At 39.3% G+C, this 25,205-nt stretch overlaps 1 protein-coding gene across 1 annotated transcript in view; it reads right to left on the bottom strand.

Moving 5' to 3' along the window:
- LOC117823157 (glutamate receptor ionotropic, kainate 3) overlaps positions 1 to 13,791 on the bottom strand; it is a 98,850-nt gene extending 85,059 nt beyond the window's left edge. The window contains exon 1 of the mRNA XM_034698237.1: positions 13,708 to 13,791. Within this exon, the coding sequence (XP_034554128.1) occupies positions 13,708 to 13,747 (40 nt within the window). The 5' untranslated portion in view covers positions 13,748 to 13,791. The remainder of the gene's footprint in view (positions 1 to 13,707) is intronic.
- Between the last annotated feature and the right edge of the window lie 11,414 nt (positions 13,792 to 25,205).

Raw genomic sequence — 25,205 nt, 5'->3', positions numbered from 1 at the left:
CATCTGATTTCCTGCTTCAATGGGCAGGGCCGTGATCTTATTATTATTATTATTATTATTATTATTATTATTAGTATTATTATTATTATTATTATTATTATACTATTATTATTATCATTATTATCCCATGCTGTTAGTATGCAGATTTAGTTTACTTTTATCCCTTAAATGTCCCTATTCTAGAACCCTAGATGATGGAGTGTAACTAACAGACCACACCAGATACAAACTCAGTGTATAATGAAATACAACCTCACAATGGAAACGGAAGGAAAAAGTTTGGCATTAGTCCATAAAGTTCATTAAAGCATGTACTGAATCTCTAAATAGTGGCTAATTGAGTAATCCACTAATTTAATCTGTAGATGTTAATGTGACTAATTGCCAGAGATACTTTAAATTTTATTACAAAAACAAAGCTCATTTATAAACAGGTATATACGTCCTCATGGCTTCTCATAATTGGCCCATTAGTCCATATTACTGACAATTATGTTATTTGCTGGTTAATGCCATGATGAGATGGCTTCGTGTAGTGTACATTTTACTGTAACATCAACCCACTTAGAGTGAAATTATAGCACATGATTAGAATATTATCATAAAATCCGTAGCTCTCACTCCTTTTTGGTTGATAAATTAGATTTGAAGTACCACAAGGCCACACAAGGAATCATAAAAACTTAATTTCACTGTCTGCAGAGAAACGTATGCTACCTAAGCCGACGGGCATTTTCCTCTGCCAAATGAAAAAGGCAAGAAATCTCAAATGAAGTGAAAAAGGACTGAGGCAAATCCATACCTCACACTCACCTCAGCTCCTTGTGCAGTCAGGTCTCAGTGCTTTTATCTGGCAGGCCTAATACTATTGATGGGCTGTTGAAAAAGAATAGAAAATCCCCTCGCTAAAATGGCATTTTGGCTGTTTAGCATTTGTGGGAATACACAGTAGGAGCATTATGGGAGCAGATTATTTATTTTGAATGAGAGGCAATTCGATTCCTGGGGTCCAATGGGAGAAACTAAAATGTGTTCCTTGTGCAAAACAAGCGGCCGAGCGGGGACTTGAGAAATCATTTGGGGGGAGAAGAGCGAGCGAGGTGCTGAATTGAATAATAACAAAAAGCGACAAAGCCAACAAACTCGAAAACCTCAAGCTGACAAGTTCATTACCCGCTGAAACCACCTGACTAGCAGCTTTTCTTATGAGCCTTCCACTAATAAAAGGTTTGAAAAATAACTGCACACACCGCACTTTCCATTTGGCCACCACAATGCTTGTGGCTGGGTGTCAAATCAAGGTCATGTTTTTAATCCCATATTTCCCCTTCTCGGGTTCAAGCTCTACTATAGCTGCTGCTACTTATCAACCCAAGTATGTTTCTCCTCCATTATTTAACTGCAGAGACTGCAGCCTGTCCACTTCATACAAAATGCATTTTGATGAATACCAATGAGAGCTAAATCGAGATGTTTCAAATGATTAGATAGAATAAGAAATATCAGTGCTTTTAAGTGCTGGGATGAGGTCATAGACACACATATGCAAATGTGAGAGACACAAGCTCTGGCATATACACCAGAAAACACACACAGAGCAGATGATGCAGCTCAATCCACAGAGGCCCCAGAGCACACATCATGCTGTTTATCAGTGTTGTGGCAATATACATACACTAATATGCAACATTTTGTCTAAGAAACCCAATGCAGCCTGAACTACATTTAAATTGGCATATTAAGGAACTGTTGAAGAAACTAACAGTCACTGAATGTAGCTGCTGAACATGTAACATGTGTTTTCCTAATATCCACTCATGCAATCCACTGATAGATACTAAAATGTAATAATTTTTTAAAGGTAATGTTTAGGCACTAATAACAATTATTTAAAATTTAGGAGAAATCTAAAAATTAAAAAGCAGCCTTAGCGTGACATGCTAACGTTCTTTAAAGCTCCCGTGAGGAGTTTTTAACTGGTTATGAAACAGATTGAAATTAACACTGATGTCTCTAAATGACCCACTAAATCAAACAAGACCAACAACAACAATCGTGACAATTATTGTATTGTCATTTTTAGCGCCTGTAAATGCTGTGAGGGGGTAGGTGTCACATGAGAGGATTTGCAGCACACCGAAAGAGCCCTTTTTTGTAACGTTTTTAAAAGCAAATACTCACAGTTAGGGGTACATTTCACTGTCAAAAGACGGAATGATCAGATTTTTGGTTTCGTCTGAAAATACAATTTACATATGCACAGCTTAAAATCAACAAAGATGTAAGGGTTACTGCTTTCTCCACAGGGGGCGCCAAAACCGACACAAACAAAAAAGTTCCTCACAATAAAACCAAACCATAGTTTGTCCCTACACTATAAGCAGCTTGATGTTTCCTTTTTTGTAAATAAACTAAAATGTATGTTTACATTTGCCTCAAGGTCAAAAAAACTCTCAAAAAATTATTTCCATTTTTCAACATTTGCAAAGCTGAGCTTTTGCAGAGTTTTAAACCCTGAATTTTTGACCACATTCGCTTTTATCTCTGCATTATTATCTCCATCACCAAAACCAACTGTTGGTCAATTGAAGACATCAAACCAATGGCAGGATGTGAATCATGCTGCTGGCATGCTAGCTTGTGAAGCCAGTGTGAAAATGTTAAAAATTGCAGTTCCACTTGAGGCTGGCTCCAAAAACCAAAGTGACAGCCTGGTAATAAAGAACAGTTCTGGTATGAAACGTCAATTTCTCCCTCTGTACTCAGCGAGCAGGGGGGTTGAATTAAAAAAAAAATCTGAAATGTGTTTGTTTTAAATATATCAAGGTCAAAAGTTTTTTATGTTTAGACACATATAGGGGTGCAGTTGAGTTAGCTAAAAGGCACGCACATTGTAGCTGTAAGCCAGGAAACACTAGGCCCACCTCAGCTTTACCTCTTTCCTTCTGTTAAGTAGGACGACCGAAAGTTAGGTTAAGTCAGTGTTTCCAATATTGCGGCGGCCATTGTTGGGCTTTAAAATTCTATATCAGAAAGTAATGGGTGACATAACTTACACTATCCATAGGGACATGGTTTAGTAGCATTACTAATGTTGAAAAATCAACACCTGTATACCGTCTGCGAAAAGGCTTTTGATAACTGGACCTAATTACATAAGTTACAGGATTTGAAACCTGGTCTGTAATGCCAATGTTTTTTTTTGTACATCCATAAGTGACACTTGCCAAAGAAAATAATACTGGCAGTGTATAGACCAAATCATTGTAGAATATAAACATCAGTTTTAGAGGACCATAATCCCATAATCCAAGTTTGATGTACTTTGTTGACATGTTACTATAATTTCAGTGTCTATAAATCTTGATGAGACCCTGACCTATAGCAACACAAACAGAGAAGAATGCCAGTGTTACAGTATATTAAAAAGGCTATATGCCAGAGAGACACTGCTAAATCCTCCTGACCAATCTCAAGGGTGCTTGTGGGATCAAGAGACCAAATCCAGCATAACGCCCGGCCTAAAGAAAGCACACTGTGGCGAGAGGAGAGAAACAACCGTGATACACTCACTTCCTTAAAGACTAGTTTAGAAGCAGTCACTCCGACGGCAGTACTTGAAATGTGAAAGCTGAGATACTGTAAAGCCGTTGAGTGGATGGAGTCAAGGACCTATTTTGCCATTCAAAGCAGAGACAGCCTGAAGCAGAAAGATGTTTGAGGGGAGATGAATATGAACTGCTCTACCTCGTCCATAATATCCCGTTACAGTTTTCCAAGGGGGCACGGCAGACTGCAGAAAATCAAGTTGTACAGCTGCGTAACTGTTGTGCATCGCTGAGTTCAGATCTCAAACATCAAGGGAGCCTCCCCGTCAACTTTTAAAGGACACTGCGCTAAATCATTCTGAGTGTCTGGAGGAATCAGGAAGGGACGGTTCATGACTCATTACATGTTATGCGTAATGTCTCAGGCACTGTCATAATCTGTTAACAGACTTAATTAAAAAGCTGAGTGACTCTGCAATCAGAGTGAAGTCTACTACCCAACCAATGTCTTTGTTTGTTTATATAACAGGGATTCAAACGGGGACAGTCAGTTGAAATCAAGTCATCACTTGCTAATGCCCCCGTGAATACATACAGCGCCACCAATGATTCATGAAATACGTTACTCTGATCACAGGTTACATCCACACCATCAATCCCCGAGATTAATTTGGCCTGGGAGATGAGTTGTTCAATAATTCATTGTGTAATATTTTCCTGCAAATTAATCCTTATTCATTGTGACAAGGAGAATTAAATGATTGCTTACCAGGTAATTTGGACATAATTCTTCTTCTTTCAAGCTTCAGTCAGCTGTGCAGAATGTACAGGGTTTATCTGCTTTCTGCCAGGTGTTGTTGTTAAGACAAAGAAGCAGTCTTGGGTGTATTTCCCAGAAGAAGAAAAAAAGCTAACTTTAGACTGGAGTGTATGAAAGTGATGCATGTGCTCTGGAAGTTGTTCTCATTGGAAGAGATTTATGATTGGTATGTTACACAAGCTATACATGATAAAACTTTTATCACATGTCTTCATGAAATGTGCGATTTCCATGTGTATCAGTTTTATTTTCTTTGTTTTAACTCAGAGGTGATACTTTCACCTGCTTCTTCCCCTTCAAACCTTAAGACGTACAAAGCAATTAAGCTGGCTCAGCATCCACCTCGCTCCCCTCCCGGTGACCCACATTTAGCCTGGATGTGTGCTGTGAACCCCGTACATGAAATTTGACAATAACAGCAGATTTCATTTGCCTTTGAGAGCAACAAAATTAAAACTGGAAAACGCTGAGGTTTGCATCGAGTTCAGACTTCAAGAGTGGGGAACCGGTTACATGTTTGGCGCTGTGGTACAAATTAAAAGTTGACATATCTATGAGAAATAAGGTAACTCCTCATCCTTGCAGCTGGTTCTTTTATTTAGAAATAATGTCCTCACAACAGTCAGTAGTTTCTGTACTTGTGAATTAAATTCAAACCGAAGGTTTACTTGATTAAGAGCAAAGTTGGACAAGAATTAATTCATGTGAAGCCGTTGACTCCAGAGTGAACTCTTAATTATACAAGTCTTCAGAAAGAAAACAGAAGCTTCAGTGAAGTGACCTCAAAGGCACTTTTTTTCATTCACTGCTTTTTCCAGTAAAGACAGAGAGAGTTATAGCTCCGGGTCCCTACAATTACTGCAGAACAACAAACCCTTACTTTGACATTTTACAACTTGGAAATCTACAAAGCCATCAGCTGGGACGAGAAGAACAGACGGATGTATTGCCCTAAATGAAACAAGACACACAGATGACTAAGCAAAGTCCGGACGTCTGGGGAGTTTTACAAACTGATTTTTTTTAAGAAAAGCTTGGAGTGATACAGCACTCTCTGCACAGGAACAAGTATCCTTTTACTCACACCTGCTGTCTACCTGTCAAAAGCCTTCACTGTTCTGCTGTCTTCCCTCCCTCTCTGCCAGCCTCCCTCACAAGTCGAGCCTATTCACAATTGCAGGCCTCCTCTTGCGGTCTGTCAGATGCCAGAATCAGACATAGTGCTCCACTGCGCTGGAGTCTCCACAGCTAACTGTCACTTATATTTTCCCTGTTCTTCATACGAGGAGAGGGAGTGGAAAGACCCACAAAAAAAAAAAAACACTCAGGGAGATATGGCTGCAGCTGTCAGCTGGTGCTATATATCATTAGGTATACACATGTTGGTGGTATGTAACATTAGGACTGCCAGTGGACAAGCTAAGGGAGGGTTTGAAGGTGAAAGCAAACACAGTGTGTTAGGGCTGTGTGTTAGCAGGACTCTGGTTATGTTGGAATTCAATGTATTGCAATATAAAGTGATGCTGTTGCCAAGTACAAAGACATTTTTATTTTTTTTCCATTATATGCAATCAGAAAAGTGGTATCTTGTTTTTCTCCAACAACAAAGGCCATCACTTTGCCTTTTTACTCACACATTGAACTCTTCAACAGTGAAATATTGGAGTCCCAGTGTGTGATTTCACATCGCATTACGGCATTGCAGAAGCCCAGTAGGCAAATCAATCTCTGTACAGTGATGAAAAACCATATCCTTCTTTATTTCAAATATCTAAAATGTAACTCAAAATGAATCTTTACTTGCAGAATCTTATTAAATGGCTGTTGTGGCAGCGTGCTTTTATTTAGCTGTCACCTACCCGACAGCAGGGGTGACGGCCATATTGAACAACTACATACAAATCATCCTCTTCATTCTGATGGTCCTCCTTGTTGTTTTCGGTCATCAGTATCAATATCAGTCTGTTTTATAACCATCTCAAAAGTCAGCACAGGAGCTTTAAGTTGCTTATATTACATCTCTACAATGCATTTTTGTAACTAAAGGTCATATAAACAGGAATCTGAACACTATCTGCTGCATTTTCCTCTACGACACACAGAGCTGATAACAATGGTGAAAAATAAATTGTACTTGTGTGCGGTAGTTTGCAAATTGTTCAAATGACTAGTGTACATTATAACCCTGGTAGCAACCAAATTGAAGGATGAACCAGTTCCACCTAGTTCAAGCCACTGACATTGCCTTTATGCCCGATGGTTCTCTAATCAATGTCTTCCACTTACGTAGTTCTACGTGTCTTGCAAAGCAATTACATCATGCATCACAAGAAGCACTCAGTGCAAACGACAATGACAGAGGAAGTAAAAATGGCGGACTCCAGACAGAAGACAGAGTTATTGGCTACTTGATTTCAAGCAAGGTGGAAACACCAGCAACACTCTGAGATATTTGTTGATGGAGCATGGATTGAAAAATCAGGAGTGTCATGTATTTGACGCTCTATGCTGCAAGTGTTTTGGTTTAAAAAGTGACCCTGTTATCTGGTGACTTTCAGGTGAATACATCAATGGTTGCCATTTACAATAGCTGTTGAATGAAACACGGAGAACATCAACATGAATGCATCCTAGTTTATTTCTCAGACATACTCATAATATACCTCTTTGTTTAGAACCTAAAGTCATTTGCGAGAGAGTTTTTAAAAGTTGTTGTGACGACAACCAAAGATGCATTCAGGTGAAAGTCCCCAGTTAACAGGGTCACACTTTACACTGGAACACCGGACACCACGTTTATATCTCAGCAGAGCAGTGATGTTCTTTCTTATGGTAACATCAGCACAAATAATTGATGAGGGAATCAACAAAGAATTGGATTGATGAGCAGAATTGATAATGGCATTGTTTCAATAAAATCTTATCAATAACCATCCTTATAGTCTTAACACTGCGTAGACAAAAATGAGTACTTCACTGGTGAACAATGTGTAATGTATACATCCGTCAGATGGCCAAAAGCTCAACTTCAAATCCATGTTTATGTTGCTCAGTATCTCCAGGATGTGCAAACAAGGAGTTATAAGCTAACATGTTTGCCAATGTGGTGTGTACAACTTGTTGCTGTGCCCCAAAGTGGGTAAAAAACAGAATCAATGAATGCAGGTTTAAACTTCTGTCAATAAACCTACATAACTGGGCTCCTGTGTTGCTGCAGTTACATAATGAGACCCCCTGAGGCTTCTAGCTGTTTCTGGTAACTCAAGGTTCATCTGAGGGGAATTGTAAGGTGGTTTTGTGAAACCTCCAAGGACAAGTGTGGCGTATTTGTGTGAAGGGAGCCGATATTAGAACTTCCTTATACTCGACGGTACTCTAAGAGGGTTGTGGGATTAGTTTAAAATGTGGGAATGTGAAATGTGGAAAGCTGATGCCAATGTAATTTAACATTTCTAACATTAATTTTAACACAAATATACATTTGACATGTTACTTTTTTAATAGCTTTGACATGGTTTTCTTATCAATATATATATATATATATATATACATATATATATATATATATATATATATATATATAAAAAATCTCTATTTTTTTTCTTTGTCAACATACAAATCTGAAAAGTCTGAGACACTATTATCCATGCCTCAAACTAACATACAAAAAACTAAATAATTTAATAATGAAAACCAAAGGATATAAAAAACAGAAGTAAAATAAAATAAATTACCAAAACAATAACATAAAAAAATTATTTAAATAGTAATAATACTACAACATTACAACAATACAACTTTGAGGATGTCAAGTGCCCTAAATGAAACAAGACACACAGACATTAAAGTCTTCATGGGGTGGTTTTGTTATAGTGGTCTATAAACGGCTGCCATATTGAGTAAAACATGTTTCTTTTTCCTCTCAGGGTGAATTTTATTTTCTCTAACTGCTAATGCTTTTCTTCAGACTATATTTTAATTTCATAGTTTCTGGTGTGGTTTTCCTTATTAAATATATTTACGTGACATCCACTCAAGGTTAGGCCAACTTACCAAGGTTATAAAAGCTGCTCAAGAAGGCAATTTAGGATTTTGGAACAACTTTAATTTGGGCTTTATGTTCATTTTCAAAATATATATGTGGCGTTTAAAAGTTGATGGAATTAATATGTCATAGATTGATGTTGAAAGGAAAAAAAAACTGAAATAGATTGACACTATATGATCGCCCCCCCCCCCGTCTGCTCACTCTATATTACACCCCAGCATTATATATATTCCCAGCATCAGCTTCCCTCCCCTTCCTCCATCCTCTCTTGTGCATTCCCCCTCGTGTCCACTCTTGAGGTGAAGCTTTTTGTTGTACATGATATTGGGTGAGTACAGCCCAGCTGAGTTAATCTGTTTTCTGCATCAGTGACTTGCAACAAGTCCACTCTCTTTTTCATTAAGTGACTGAGGGATCCTGGAGGCTGAGCAGAGCAGGGAGCAGAGCTGCTGTCAAGACACCCGCACCAACCGCCTCACACATTAACAAGCGCCCATTTTCGGGAAATAACAGGGTTCGCTTAAATTTGCGCGCACTAACAGCCACACAAAATCAGAGGCAATGTTGCAACAAGTGATGTTTGTAACAAGTTAGCGTCATAAGTTTTCCACAGAAAAAGAATCAAGTTTGAAGTGTTTCCAAAAGTACGTGCTGTAAGACAAAGCAGATATATCGGATGGATTATCCCGAGGCAAAAGTATTTGGCAATCTGTTTGTGTTTAGATGTTGCCTTTTTTTTTTTATTCCATCTTGGTAAGAAAACTATTGTTTACAGCTTTTAGCTTCCATAAGCCAGAGAAAAAGAACAGGAGGGATCAGCCTCCCCGACCACGAGGTGCCACCGTCTCTTCTCTCCATCTGTCTGCCCACTCTTCCGGGGGCTAATTATCCTAATCCCTTGAATCCAGAAAGTAGGCTGGTGGCGCGCCTCGGTCCCAGGACACATGCGTTTTGCCTCCCAGTTAAAATGTGGAAATTAATTACCGCCTGCCCTGCTGCCAGTGGGAGGAGGAAGAGGAGAGGTAACCGCAGGAAGGCCTGTCCCTGGCAGGTGTAGGAGGGTGCTGGGGACTTGTGTTGGGAGCATGATGTGGGGGGCCACAACTGCAGTTCAGTTTGTTGACTGTAGGGCACCTCTGGGGACCTGTTAGAAATTTAGAGTCTCTGCAGACCATATGACAGCTCACTCCACCATGGAACAGTAACAATGGATCAACATATAGACAGTATATAAATTCACTATATATATCCTGTTTATTTATATGTTTAAAACATCATTACATACATCATTAAACTAAATTGACGCCAAAGAAAGACTTTATGTATATTCATTTTATTTCATTTCTACCGTGAAAGCAAAACCCAGCACAACTTGGTTTTCTACCCAACAGTGGTCGTACTTCTAAGATAACATTTACAGTTCAATTTGGTGGTTGTCTTATTGGAAATGTTAAAATTAACTAGCTTCTGACTACTCATTAAAGCAGCAAATGAGCGTAGTTGATGTGGTCTTTAGCGCCTTGGCAAACGGCTTTAACACTGCCACCTGTTAGTCAAATCAGCAGCAACTTTAATTATGCATAACTCTTGCCATACATATAATCAAACAAACATATATGAAAAAAACTTGCACAAATAAAATAAGAAGCTATTGAGACCAACCTAACCTTAACATGCCAGGCTACTTTTATTTTTTTAAGTGAATGTCAACTTGGTTCACAGATCGTAGAACAGCATATAGACTGTAAATAAATACATAAAATGTGTACGTAGACTCTTTGTTTCAAAACTAAGACCTATGCAGAAGTGCCTGAACTCTGCGTATCTTCTAATGGCCAGGAGGGGGCAACCCTAACCCTAAGCCCTTATTGATTGCACACAAAAAAACCTGATTGTGTAGATCAGAAATCAAACGCACTTTTAATTGAGTACATTGTCTGAGTCATTAGCTTTAATTCTTCTTCAATACAGCATGTCATTCACTTTGTAAACTATAATGTGAATTGGGGTTACATAGCCAGTGAAGCAGGCGATGTTTGGAATTCACAAATATACATTTTATATACAGTATATTAAGATTTGAAAGGGATAAAGGAAAACATCACATCTCTGGGTGGTGTGTCACATGTGCCTGAGTCTTGCCCTAAAGCTCACTATGTCTTACTTGTTAACAGCAAAATGAAAACAAGAGGTTGCAGGTCACACACACGCTGCTCAGGTAGGGAGTGTGGCCTGAGTGTTACAGCCTTGAAGGCAAACACCAGCAAAGGGACCAAGCAAAGTGTTGGACAAACATAAAGTCAGATGGGCCAGTAGCTGTTGGTAGGAAAGGGCTGGGGTTTGGAAAAAAAATGTACATTATGTTGCGTTAGAAAGTTGGGTATGACTGCATGGTATATAACAGTGTGTGGTATAATGTAAAATATGGCTGTAGAATTTGTTTGAGAAATAATCGGTGTGGAGCTGATACAAACTATCTATAGTAAGATGACAAGAAGACAAGCCTGATTAATTTTACAGTGCAAGAAAATGTCATCAATAGTAAACTGAGGGACATTTTCAATATACTGTAGTGTTATATTGGAGGAATCATCACAATAAAGGGACATTATAACAAAGGATGTGCAATATGTTTTCACACTTTTTTTTACACGCTTTAGTAAAAAAAATTACCGAAAAGATGAAAGCTTGCATTCTGTTCCAGAACACCCACATGGAAAAATTACACTTCAACTTAGCCAAGTAAAACAGGGTGAAAAAATACCACCATTAAAACGATATTCATAGTTGAGAAATTACACTTTTTGGCATTCTCAAATACACACTTTTCATTTTTTTTTTTTCCTCAAGGGGTCTTGCTCTCATTAGCACAAGTACTGGTCTTGAAATGAACTGCCTGAAATGATGCCAGTATCTAGACAAGGTTTCTCATGGATTTACAATATCTACTCTCTAACACCAACAAGCTTTCATTTGATGCACCATTGTGCCCTAGTTCTGCTGCACATGGCCCAAGGCTCACACCTGTGGGCAAATCAGATAGAAAGTAAAGGAGGAGAGAGTTTCCCCACATGGACACAATCAGCTTTTGATCACAGACTCCACCCTCGAAGGTCTGGCCAAAGAGAAGGCAGCATGCTGTTGCCCTAGTTCCCGAAGTATCTGGTTCGCCCCAAATTTCACAAATGGATGACAGTGTAGGTCAGGAGAAATCAACATAATGAGCAATGCTGGCAATCAAAGAAAACATATGATTATTTGAATCAAGGTAAATCTTTTCATCCTGGAGATTTCTCTTGGGGTCAGTTTGACTAAGCTTTGCATAGTGTTACCAAGAAAACAGCTACATCAACATGGCACCAATTGAAGAATTATCGGTTGATCGTAAAAGCACAGATGTTGCCACTAAGTAGCAAGAAAAGCTGTCCAGGTTAGCCAAATAGTTCAGAAACAAGGATGTAGACAGAAATTGTATTTGTATTATTTTTTCCAAATGAAAAATGTTCTTCTCAGTAAACGTCAGGGTCAAATTTCAAGACATCTAACAATGATTTGAGGTCATTCACAAATTAGTCTTGAACCTCTTACCATGCTGTCAAGGGCTACCAATAAGGGGTTAAAATGGGCCCTGATACGTTACATGAGGGTAAGCTGTTGGTGGACATTTGACATAGTGTAATTTAGTCATTTACTGTTGTTGAAGCAGCAGCAAAGTCAGAACATCCCTCATCAGCAGTAGCCATCTTGGTAGAGTAGGGTAGACACACCCCATGTCTAGTTGCTCTAACCAGGACTGCTTGACTAAACCAAGCAGCAACCTCTGGTCTTGAGAAATAAAGCCCAAGTGGGAGTGCTAAAAACTGAAGTTCCTCAAGTGTCCACTTGAGGCTGGCTCCAAAAGCACCAGAAGCCCCATACACACCCATTCAAAAAAGGCCATTTAAGATAAACATATAAAGCGTGGTACAAAACAGGATTTTGGTTTGAATAGCTAATTTCTCACATACAGTACACACACCGTACATGGGACAGGTGTGATTTTTTTGGTCTTATAACTTAACAGTTTGAAGGATTTTAATGTACACAGTTTGGCGATCACACTGCAGCTGCTAGCAATGAGGCTAAAGGTCCATCTCAACTACGCCTCCTGTCCTCTCTTTGCTTGACCAAAAGTAAGGTTGAGTCAGCATTTCCAATATGGCAATGGTCATAACTTCAGAAACAAATGATTTACGTCAATGAGACTATGGCTGTTTTCAAAACTGCCTACAGTATGTACTGATTTGGCCAAAATTCGGTATGTAGTAAGTAGTATGTGAACAAGAGCAATATCTGCAGTATGCCAAAACTCCCCGGATGTCTACTGATTTGGGAAAAATTTGCAGTATGTATTGGACCAGTCTACCTCACGTACTGTTTCCCACAAATGACGTACAGTATCAATATTAAAAATCTGGTAGTACATGGTCTCTGCATGAATAGTCACAAGCTTATTCTTGCATTTTCCTAAGTAGTTCCAATTTTGTCAATTAAAGGAGAAGATTTCAGTACGTGTATACTTTTTTGATCCTCATCATGAACTGTTGAATGTAGAAAGTGGAAGTGAACCGCTGGAAAAAAGCTACAAGAAGACAGAACCCAGGCATTACAGAAGAAAATTGATGTGTTTTATACCAGTCTGCTTACTATCCACTCAAGATATTTTCCAATGGGGAGATTTTCAGTGGCAGAAAATCCTCAAAACTTACTGTGAAAGTCTCAAAATGTCCTGTAGGAACAGCCTAGCTATCCCCTGTAATATTCAGCCCATAAATCCACTCTTTGTCACCCTCTAATGTTATAAATTATGTAGTGATATCCTGTTGCATTACTGTGAATCACAATGTGTATCTTTAAAAATCTACATATGTTTTTGAACCTTTGCTGGTTGATTTCTGGATGGATAATCATGAATGAGAGAAATGTGAAAATCTTTTGAGCATTTCAGCACAACAACTGCTTCCACCTGCCCAAAGTAAAGATAAATATTAAAACCGCTTTTACCCACACAGACATCTGTGAGGCTTGACGCAGTGTGTAGCAGAGCAGCTCATGACTGGGTCAACCCAGAGATGCACAGATGGTTCCATTGTGGTCGAGGACGCTCACCCAGCCTCTCCACATTTTCTGTGGCCTTGTGAGTGAAATTGTCAGGAAGTACATTTTATTTGACGCAATATGTGCCTGACCTGTGCGCTAGGTAGGTAATGGGGGTCATGAGTGAGCAGGTTGCTTCGGAGATAATCAAATACCCGGAGGTGCTGAGGGGGTTTGCGGTGTCAGTGGTCTCATGCTCTTTCCTGCCAAGACAATGTTCTCCTCCTATAAAGCTTCAGACAGAACAGGGTTTGATCCATGCTGGGGTTTTGGTTCCTTTCTCAGATAGATGTGTTCAAGCGTAGGACAAAAAAAAGGAAAGTAAATGACACTTAAATCAAACAATACAAGTGCAACAACTTGCAGACAACTCAGCTTTCTTTTTAAGGCTGGGATGTAGGGCTGGACTGGCCATAGGGAGCACCGGGCGTTTTCCCGGTGGCATGGCCTGCTACAGCCGGCTGCAGGTCGCAGATTTATTATTACAAAAAAGTTGTGTCTTTCTTTCCTGCTGCTACAGTCCTTCGTATTTTAAAGCCCATGCCTCAAAAGTCCATTCCACTTGTCTTGCATGAATTAAACTGACTTCTCTTTGAAATGCATGTCATGCTTTAGGCTACTCTTATGGTGCAAACATGTAATGTCGAAATCATCGGAAAAATGACTTCCCGTGACAACCCCGTCGGAAGAACAACTCGGTAACTCTGTGAAAAAATTGGTACATGCCGACCTGTGATGTCACAGGCAGTGTAGACAGGTTTTCCTCTCTCCGACGTGTATAGCACATGAGCAAAACACACAGATGTCGGGAGAACGACTTGTTAACTCTGGAAAATGGGAAAGTCCGAGGAGAACTTGAACGCAGCATTAGGGTGCTGTTGTGAATTCGAAACGAACAACACAAAAATTGGACGGACAGAATTTCACCGCTACTTTAACAACAAGTGATTGGAGATGGATGGTCGTGGAAAGAAGAGGAAGGGTGGGGCAGAGAGGGATAGAGAAAAACGGAGAAATGCCCTCGCAGGAGATGCTGTGAGATGTGGCAGGATTGACCATATGTTTAGCATGGCTGTATCCATCTCTCCCCTTTTTCAGGGGTCTTACACCTGCACCCACCTCTGATGAACTGGCATCTCATGTTTTATTTTGTAAAAACATTAGTTATTATTTAATAGATATTGGTTAAACAATAGTCCTTGTGTTGTCTCCATCCGTAGTGATATGTGCCTTTGGTTTTATTTGAGGTTTATAACAGTGCATTTTTCTAAGCACTTGTAGGTTCATTAGTTTGTGATTCAAATACACTAAAAATCACCAGAATGCAGGAAATGAAGTGTTTGTAATTTAAAAAAAGTTCTGGTGGGGGCCCCCATACTCGCACTTAAAAAGTGGCCTAACACAACCCATATTTTGCACTATATTTCCCAGCCTGAATGTTTTTTCCAATCCGGCCCTGCTGGGATGAGTTACCGTGGATAGGAAACAGCCAAAAGTCTGCAGGTTTTCAGTCCAACCAAACATTACATTGATTTGGATGCATCCTCACAAACAGAAGGAACTCATTATCCTAATCACCCGGCACATGGTTTCCCATTGCTGCTTTTAAGTGATGCGACTTTGTGCCTCCCTGAAAGAGTCCTAGCCAGGTTGACGGCAGCGTCTAACGACCTTGATTGTGTGATGAGTGGGCCTGTGTGCATTCATGGCTTTTAGCATACTACTGGAATCTTAACACAGCACTTGACTTCCAGAGATGTGATCCCACCTTCACATATCCTCATTAGGAACCTTTTGCTGATCATTAGCGCCGTAAGTGCCTTTAATTGATAGTCATCTCTCACAGATGACTCTTCCATTATTTGCTGACTAGCGCCTGCACTTGTTAGCCTGACAATTCCCACCACTCTCACACCTTTCACCCCTGACTAGATTGCGCGGTGATGCATCGGCACGTTGCTTATCATCCCAGGGAAATCTTGGCGTCTCCCTCTCTTATAGCGCTGCAGGACACAGCAAGTCATTTGTTTTACTGCTCTAAAATCATTCCCCATATCACAGAGTATGATGCCTCTGATGGCGCCTGTCGTTTTGAAGGTGAGTCAAATTAGATTATATTTTGGGGTTCAGTCCCATCAACAGAGTGCCGCAGAGTGAGTGACAGATGACACTTGGTGACAGCTACAGTCACAGCCCTCATTACTTTTTCTTTCTTTCTCCCTATTAACCTTTACATCACCATGACCACCAATCTGTCTCCCTCTCAACCATCATCTTTATCATCTGTTGCTGTGGTTTCCATCCATCTTCTTATGAGTCTATACCTGGCTGTCCTGTTATTTACATCAGTGACTTAAAATCCTTTGTGCGCTGTTATAAATTACTGACTGTCTCATAATAACATCCCCACACTTCATTGTTTTCTGTGTTACTATAGTGATATTATTCATGGAGTCTTTTGCAGAGTTAAAGCAACTTTCAGTAGGATGTGTAATGAACTCTTCATGACCAACTCTCAAAGATAACCTTTTGTTAACATCTATTTGAAGACATTATTTTAACTTCTATCTTTAGACTAGATTTCCCTGGGAAATCTGCTTTTGTAACAAAATCCAACCCACATTCACACACATTAACGACTATTTTCAAGTCTCATGTTATGCATATTATGGCTCAAATGAATGCATTACAGTGCATCACAGTCACCAAAAAAAGTACAAAAGCACACAGGAGCGTGCAAACTTAGCATTTACTTCACAACAGTCAACCTCTCTATACTGCCAGCCTGGCACGAAGCGTACGTCTGGAGCACCGGGACCTTTCAAGTGGCCTGAGGGTCCATTAGGCATGCCGTGAGCGGTCAGTGTGAGCAGCAAGAATGAGTGAAAAGACCTCTTTAAATGCATGCATATCATATTCGAGTGTGACTCTCGTGCTTTATTTATTGTGCTCAGCCAGTTGCCGCAGTGTCCCAGTTGCAAAATGCAAAACTTCAAAATGAGTGACATGATTTCCAGTAAGGTACCAGGTTAAGTCTGAAATATGTGCTATATCATAAAGATTTCCAAAGCCCTGTACCTATGCAGAAGCCTGCATACATAGCCTGATGTCCTCCTCCTTGAAAAATTGACAATGCGTCAAAATAACAAGCAAGCCTGCGATTGGTCTGCTTGCTAGCATCATATTTCTTCATTTAAAACATTACCAGTAGTCTATTGCTGCCATTGTTTTTCTGCATACACTGATTCAGCGGCAGTACATTACATTTCCTGATGTCTCTTTTTTTCTCTGCAATAAGTATTTCTAGCACAGAAAACGCACTACCAACTAGTATTAAGGTGAGTACTGCAGAGTGACACAGCTAGTCAAAAATAGCAAAAGCTAATAAAAGTGCACAGGTACTACATGAACTAGGAACACAGTTAGCCTACACAATAAGTGGAAACATGAATTCTTATCCCAGTCCACCCCTGCCATCAGCTGTCTAGCTCTTGTAAATAATATCCTGTGTCAGGTGTCAATCAACAGCAACCTCAGCACCCTGGGGTTTTTCTACCTATTCAGAGCTGATCAGAGCCGTAAGTATTGACGCACAATTAATCTTCTTTTTACTTCTGTTTCAAACTACAATGTCTCTGAACTTTCCTGTAACATCAAACAGCGTATAATGGATTTGAATTAAGTCCTTGTGTAGACAGGATTTTAACTATAGCTGACAAACAACTTTGTATATATATATAATAATTTATGTCCTCCTTTCACCACTTAAAGTAACAATTCATCAAAATTATAGGACAAATCTGAGATGTGTACCTGATTCCATGTTTTCAAAATCCAATAATAAAATCCCAATGGTTTCATGTGTGACAAATCATAACTGTAGCATGTCTACATTATAGATTCCATGTATATACAGTTGTGCTCATAAGTTTACATACCCTGGCAAAATTTGTGAATTTCTTTTTTTGCTATTTTTCAGAGAATATGAATGATAAGCGAAAAAGTTTTTTTTCACTCATGGTTAGTGGTTGGGTGAAGCAACATTTTGATCAAACAACTGTGTTTACTCTATCATTAAGACAACAGAAACTACCCAAGAAACCATACATTCTACCAGGCAATGTAAACTTATGAGCACAACTGTATATACTGTATAAATATATATAGTTATAAATGTTCCATCTGATAGTTTGCTTCATTTTTCTTTTTCATAATGCATCAGAACTGCCCCAAACTTGCTATGTTCTACTTAAAGCTCCAGTAAGGAATTTTTGTTTTGTGTCAATTTTGGCGCCTCCTGTAGACAAAGCGTTTTGGGTTACTTCAAGGCAAAAAAAAAAGTCTTTCTTTCAACACTCAAATGTATCACATATTGAAAATCAGTGAAAAAAAGGCTCACAACATGTGACACCTACCCTTCAACTGCTGGTTGAGGCTTAAAAACAAGTATTCAAAAACAACCAATCTGTATGCTGATGGTCTGGTTGGCTTTTGTTGCTCCTACAGAGGCAACAATATGAATTTGAGTTTGTTCCCTTACCAGCTCAACACTCCTTACAGGAGCTTTAATGTTAAATTGCTATACAGAATTCAGTGCATATTAAGAAGAGAGTAATTGAAACATCTGCTTCTCTAAAATCCAAAAGACTAAACCATTGCCTGAATTTAAGTATGAGGAACTAAGCTGTTCTTCTCAGTCAAATGAAATTAGAAAGCGACATTCTGGATATCTTTCACAGCGTTTGCATAGCTACTCACTTGTCTGGTGTTGACACAATAAATGTGAAGCTACTTATTAATCACTATCTCTGCTAAATCCTGAGGAAATATTCAAACTCTGGTAGGCATGTCTCCGCTAGTGTTTTATCAGTTCACAAATGAATGAACAGACATCTAGAGTCTGTTCTTTTTCCTCCACAGCAGCAGGAATTTGGCAGCAAGTGTCTGACCTCCAGGCACGCTAACAGGCTAACGATACGCTAATGTGTCCCATTACGCCCGATTTGCCAGGAGGGGATTCTTTTTGTCGAGCATCATGCTGCTGGTGGATTTCAGATGGGCACTGTATAATGATGCGCGCCTTTCTTCCTGGCTCATAAAAGATACAAGAAGTAGTCCTGCTGAGAGTCATTAGGAGGGCCATTTGCGCTGTGCTTTTCTTATTCACACACTTTTTTTTGGTGTGTGTGGTCTTTGAAGAGAGCCACAAGACTACGCAGACATCCTGAAAATGAAACGTTAGCCGCCACCCGGGTGGAAAGCACTTCATGTGAAATGCTACTCAACAGATGTTCAGTTCTTTGCCCGTTTTTACCAGCAGCCTGTGTTTGAAGTTAATGAATTCATAGTTAAAACATAATAAAGAAATAAATAATTAAAGGGGGTAAAAACATTAAAACCTGTGCCCGTGTTCAGTGGAAAATAAGCCCACATTGACTTGCATTTGAAGAGCATGAAAAACAGGTTAGCATGACGTGAGGCAAGCCTGTGGTAAATCACTCACCATTTTCTACCTCCTCTCTATGACCTTACTATTACCATTCCATCCAACAAATTGAATCCAAGGCTAATTTGAATTGCACCGCCGTATAACCTCTTATTTATTCATTGCTTTCTCTCCCCTACAAACTATTAAATCTAATTAATTTTTTTTCAGTACAGCCACAGCCACAGCTACAGCCGGGGGTCACTTGACTAGTTCCATACCCCCTAATGCATGCTTCCAGAAGAAAATAAAAAGTACAATGAAAAGTGCCACGTGTTCATAATCTCTATTTTATCCTCATTGGATTCTATTTAGCTATCTTTGTGAGTAACACTGGTTGATTTAGACCAAAATCCCGACATCACTCAGACTATGCTGTAAAGGTAATTACGCCTCAGCCCTTTTATGTGAGGCTCTGGAGTACTTACAATGACTAATCCTCCAATACAGTTAACATTGTATGATATATTTTTGTATCTAAGCACTAAGATTACAAATGGGCAAAGGATACATCCCGTTTTCTCAGTAAACAACTGCCTTTTCCAATCAATCAAAGTGATTAATGGATCATTGAATTCAAGTGTCACATGACAGTCCCACTCTGTCATTTTGCCTTGATAGATATAAAAGCGTATCTACCAGGGTATGAATAGCATAGGGAAAATACCATATAGGAAACCAATTAATGTAATTACAAGATGCATACGATATAGCAGGGAAAATACCATATAGGAAACCAATTAATGTAATTACAAGATGCATACATCATAATATTGCCAGTTTGGAAGCCTTTTTGAATTCAAACCAAGGTTGGTTTTCAATTTCTCATCAGTAATGTTGAATAAATACAACTATAGATTACTAACTACTCAAGAATAACAATTAAAACAAACAGCTAACATTTAAAACAATCTTAATTGTAAGATTAATTGTAACATGTTCGACAACAAGTATGGTGAGGTATATGAATATTTATCTCATTCCTCAAATGTTTTTTTGCTAGCACATCAAACAAATGATGCTTGTAACTCTTCCTGGTTAAGTTGACTGACATTGCAGATAAATTGATGTGCGAAACATTTAGATAAGGGCTTGGTTTAACATTTTCTTATACATTGACATTCAGAAGTATCAAATTGTGTAAATTTTTAAACAAGGTTGTTTCCTGACTAGACCAACCCCAGACACCTGAAAGCATCCCCTGATATGAATCAAAACATAAATAAAACTGAGTTATAATTCACTCAGTGTATCATTTTACTGATCAAATAACATCAGATTGGTAGAAACACAAATAATTGCGTACAATGCTGAACCAAACTGATCTGGACTGCTTGGTGGAAGCACAGCTTAAGTTACACTTTAAAGCTCCTGTGAGAAGCTGGTAATGAAACAGACTGCATGTAATGATGAATCTTAATGACTTACAAGAGCAATCAAGACCATAAGCATGAAGATTAACTATTTACATATGGTTATTATAAAGGTCTGACATCCCTGGCAGAGAGTAGTTGTAGTGGTCAACCTTATGCTGCTGAAGCTTCTTGTTTTTTCATTTTCCACTGCAAGAGGAAACACAGATGCAAAATCTGAAAATCTCTGGTGTAGCAAGTTGTTGGATAGCAGCCACATGCATTTCACACTGATGAGTAATCACTATATTAAAGCCTTACATTTAAAATCTCTCCTGTTTACTCAGTGCTTGACCTCTGTCATTACACTGACTGCGTTCTTTGTCAAGAAAAATATGAAACAGCAACAAGACATGTGTGAGCGAGAGAGAGAGAGAGAGAGAGAGAGAGAGAGAGAGAGAGAGAGAGAGAGAGAGAGAGAGAGAGAGAGAGAGAGAGAGAGAGAGAGAGAGAGAGAGAGAGAGAGAGAGAGAGAGAGAGAGAGAGAGAGAGAGAGAGAGAGAGAGAGAGAGAGAGAGAGAGAGAGAGAGAGAGAGAGAGAGAGTGAGTTCTTGATATTGAATGGGGCTGTGGTATGTGCCACTACAGACTCAGTCAAGGTCTTATAGTGTATGACTTGACTCACATTCATTCTTCCTTGATGTGAGAATACAGCCTCAAAGAATACACAAGATGCCTTATCTCAATGTGTGTGTGTGTGTGTGTGTGTGTGTGTGTGTGTGTGTGTGTGTGTGTGTGTGTGTGTGTGTGTGTGTGTGTGTGTGTGTGTGTGAGAGAGATGAATGAAGTGTAGCTGTAAGCCTGCCATGCGTAAAGTGCAAACTTTTTGGACAAATTTCAGTTCACATCGACACACTCTATGATCAATGCTGATCATGAACTTGGGAGGAAATTTGCAGACACCCTTTTTCAATTAAACACTGTCAGAGAGCATGACAACCATGAGGTGATATGAGAGGGAGTGTAATGCAAACCCCCCTTTGTTAATTAAGGAAAAAAATAGAGTGAGGAGCAGTGTCACTTCTCTCTTTTATATGAGCAAACTTTGCACTGATTGCATTTGGAGATACATTGATATCACGCTGGCAGAAATTTAATTGAGGATCATTTCCTGAGATTGTGTTAGGCGGGGAAAGAGATTGTAATTATACTTTCATAATAAATATCATCAGGTTACAAAGTTTAAATTGTGGAAGATGGGCCTAAAAAGACTAAAAAGAGTCACAGCTAAAAGATACAGGGACTGAAAAAGACTTTAAAAGTGATGTTCAACCAGTAGCTGAAGTACTGCATCCTGGGCCAAATCCAGAGCAGAAAACAAATGGCTTCCATAGTCTCCTGACCTGAAGTGAACAAACTGTTACTCTAACCTCTGGACAAGTTTATCACAATGCCCAAACACCAACTACTATTGATTCCCATATTCCCTGCAGCTCCAGAGAGATTACGAAATTAAAATGTTGTCTGGGAAACACTAGGTAGGACAATTCTCTGTGTGCATCAACACTGACCTTTTGCTTTGGGAGGGGCAAAGCTATAATGCATATCGTCTCCTAGAGGCTCCGCTTTTGCTTCTCAACATTCATGTGGCTTCACATGCCAGGAGATGAGGTCAACCGAGTGGATCCGCAACCAGGAGGTCACTGATCTGGCCTGAAGGAGTTGATCTCACACTTGCAAACAAATCACAATCAAGAAGCCCCGAAGCAAGGCAGTTAGAATAGATGAACTTTCTGAAGATATTTTGTGTTAAAAATGTAAAAAGAAGTTAATGGTAAAGGGACTGTAGATAAACAAGTCTTATCTAGTCTTTTGACCCTTAACACGGCTTGTCACATTCACAAAGTGCTCATCTCTATTAAATAACCCCATACATTAGTATTCACACTCCACTTCTTGTGCCTACAGGGAAAATCTGAGGTTCAGTGTCTTAACCAAGCACACTTTGACATGTGGACTGCAGGAGCTGGGATCAAACTGCCAACCTTCTGTTTACCACCGAGCTGCATCCACCTAAAGTGCAAGAATAGACTTTGGAAAACGAAGCCAACAGCTTTCAAAGTAATTAAATCTATCTCTTTGTCTCCACTATCCCTCTTTCCTACCCCAGCTTGGTCGTGGCAGATGGCTGTCTAAAATGAGTCTAGTTCTGCTCGAGGTTTCTGCCTGTTAAAAGTAAGTTTTTTCTTGTCGCTGTAACTTCCTAAATGCTCCAAACCACTCCGCTTATTGTGGATTAAGATGAGATAAAATCAAGTTCTGTCAGTAAGAGAGGACTGGATCTTATCCTGTCTTTATGTTAAATTATTAACAAAGACCCAACATTGAGTACTGTCTAGACCTGCTACCTGCTACATTGACTAGAATAGAAACCTATCAGATCCCGAGCTGTGACGGATCGAAGACGGACCGGACAAGGATCCAGTGGAATTTGACCGTAAGAGTATGCAGTGAGACAAAGCAGAACAAATTCCCAAATAGGGTGCATATATACAGTTCTACTTGATGCTGTAAAGGGCATACATCTCATACATAGGACAACTACAGAGCACTCTTTAAATAAAGAATAAAAGGAAAAACAGCCTCAGTCCAGTGATCCTTATAGTACCATCAGACGTGCAGTCACATATAGGTGAGACCTAATCAAACATTACACAAACTTATAAAAGCTATATATAAGACAGAAACAAGAATACAAAGTCATTATGTGCAGCACTTTATTTTGAATATTTGAAAGGCCTCGAGGACACCTATAATGCTTTTTGTTAAGCAAAAAAACCCCAATGTATAACTGTTGATGAAAAAGCTCCACAGGACACGTCTAAATTGAATAACAGCATTGTATTGTTTCCACATATATTTATTTTGCAACCCCCTCACTCTGCTTCTTACCTGCTTTAATAATACCAGTGTGCATGAGCAACTGTTTCTGTTTTTACACATCGCATCTGCTCTATTATTACTCGGCCTTTGATTCTCATCTCCATCTAAATGCTCCAGTTAAGTGATCTGAGCACATTGTGCTGACAGACTCTCTGTCTAAATGCTGATTTTTCTGAGAGAAAATAAAGGAAAAACATGTCTTCCCAGGCACAAGCATGCTCACAGGCACCCAGCTACTGCTTGTCAACAAAATGACATGCCGTACTTTGAACTGAGGTGAGCGTATCTGTCTCCAGCAGTGACACATTACCAGGAAGGTGTGCAACTCTTCAAGGTATTATTCAGCACATAAAGGAGGGAAATCTTAGGGTGGACATTGGACTTAGGTGTCGTGTTTCATCTTGTTCCAGCGGTAGATGAAAAACCTCCCAGAAGGTTCTTACAGTGATCTTTCAAGAATCTCATACCTCTGGAATTTTTATCAGTTTTCAAAGTAATCACAATGTGTTAAAGGATTCACTCATTTCATTTCAAGCAGACCGTTTGACATAAATAACAAGACATTTTGTGATTCCTGCCAAATGCTGACTAAAACCCATCAACAACTGGGCAACAATTCTACAAAAGCAGACTTAATGTTTTCTTAGCATCTGCTCTGCTCAGAGCTGTAATGAGGTCTGATGCAATTGAGCATATGTTAATGCAAACACAATGCTTTCTGTCACAGCGTCTTGCAGCCTGAGTCATCAATGTAGGTGATTGGTTACTCTGAAGTTCATAAATAAATAAAAAACACCCACATAGATTGAATGATATAATGACACCCACAGTGAGATGATTTGTCGAGAACGCAAAAAAAAAACATGATTGCATGAAAACATAAAAACTCCAAGGTTAGCAACACCCTATGAGCTCAGCTATTAATAAGAAGCAATGCAAAGCTTGATTCATATAGAAGCTCTTATGAATACATATTGATGGTTAATGTGAATCATGAAGCTCTTTCACAAAGGGGTCTACTGAGGTAAACTTTGAGATTATAATTTGATTGATTGCATATAAAGACGTCCTGTTATACAAAAGTGTAACCAAAATACCCTTCCTACCCTTCTAGATACTTCTCCCACCTCTCCATCTTCTTCTACTCGGTTAATCGATGCTCACAGCGGTGCAGGAGCCACTTTTGTAAACAGAGCTGTCAATCATGGCGTTTTACCCCTTTCTAAATGGTGTCAAACAACATACTCTATACCAGGGGTACTCAAATACAAATCTTTAAGGGACACAAATATTTTTTTCAATGAGTCAAAGGTCTATTTATTGAGGTCGGTCAGCCACATGCTATAATACTGTAATATTTAAAGCAAAATGTCCTTTTCGTTCAAAACAACAACAAAAATATGAATTAAAATGTTGTTGTTGTTGTTGTTGTTGTTGTGTCATAGATGTGTCGAGTCCTGCTTGCAGCTTGATATGATGATTTCAGTGCATAGATGGAAATGTTATCAGAGATGCATCCTTTGGTGCTGGTTGGAGGGTCAGTAAATGCAAAAGTTTCACTCCATTCTTCCTTCAATTGCAGTTTTTCACCTTTCACTTTTCTTTGAGCAGCAAACTTAAAACACGCCATTTTCGTGCATTCTAGGGTCCTACAGCTGGCAAAGTGCCAATTTGGGAACTGCTCCAAAAAAGAAAGTGAACCCAGTAACATGCTGTCTGCATATCGTTGGCATGGAGACAAGTCGCGCTATACACGTGCTGACTCGACCAAAACATATAGTGAAGGAATAACAGTTCGGGGGCCACAAATAGGCAGTCGGCAAGCCGGATTGAGGGCCTCTGCTCTATACTCTACATGAAAATATCTAACTAT

Source organism: Notolabrus celidotus, chromosome 12, assembly GCF_009762535.1.
Source record: "Notolabrus celidotus isolate fNotCel1 chromosome 12, fNotCel1.pri, whole genome shotgun sequence".
In the NCBI taxonomy this organism is placed as follows: domain Eukaryota; kingdom Metazoa; phylum Chordata; class Actinopteri; order Labriformes; family Labridae; genus Notolabrus; species Notolabrus celidotus.
Note: the sequence above shows the minus strand (reverse complement) of the source record. Positions and strands in the feature narration are given on the sequence as shown.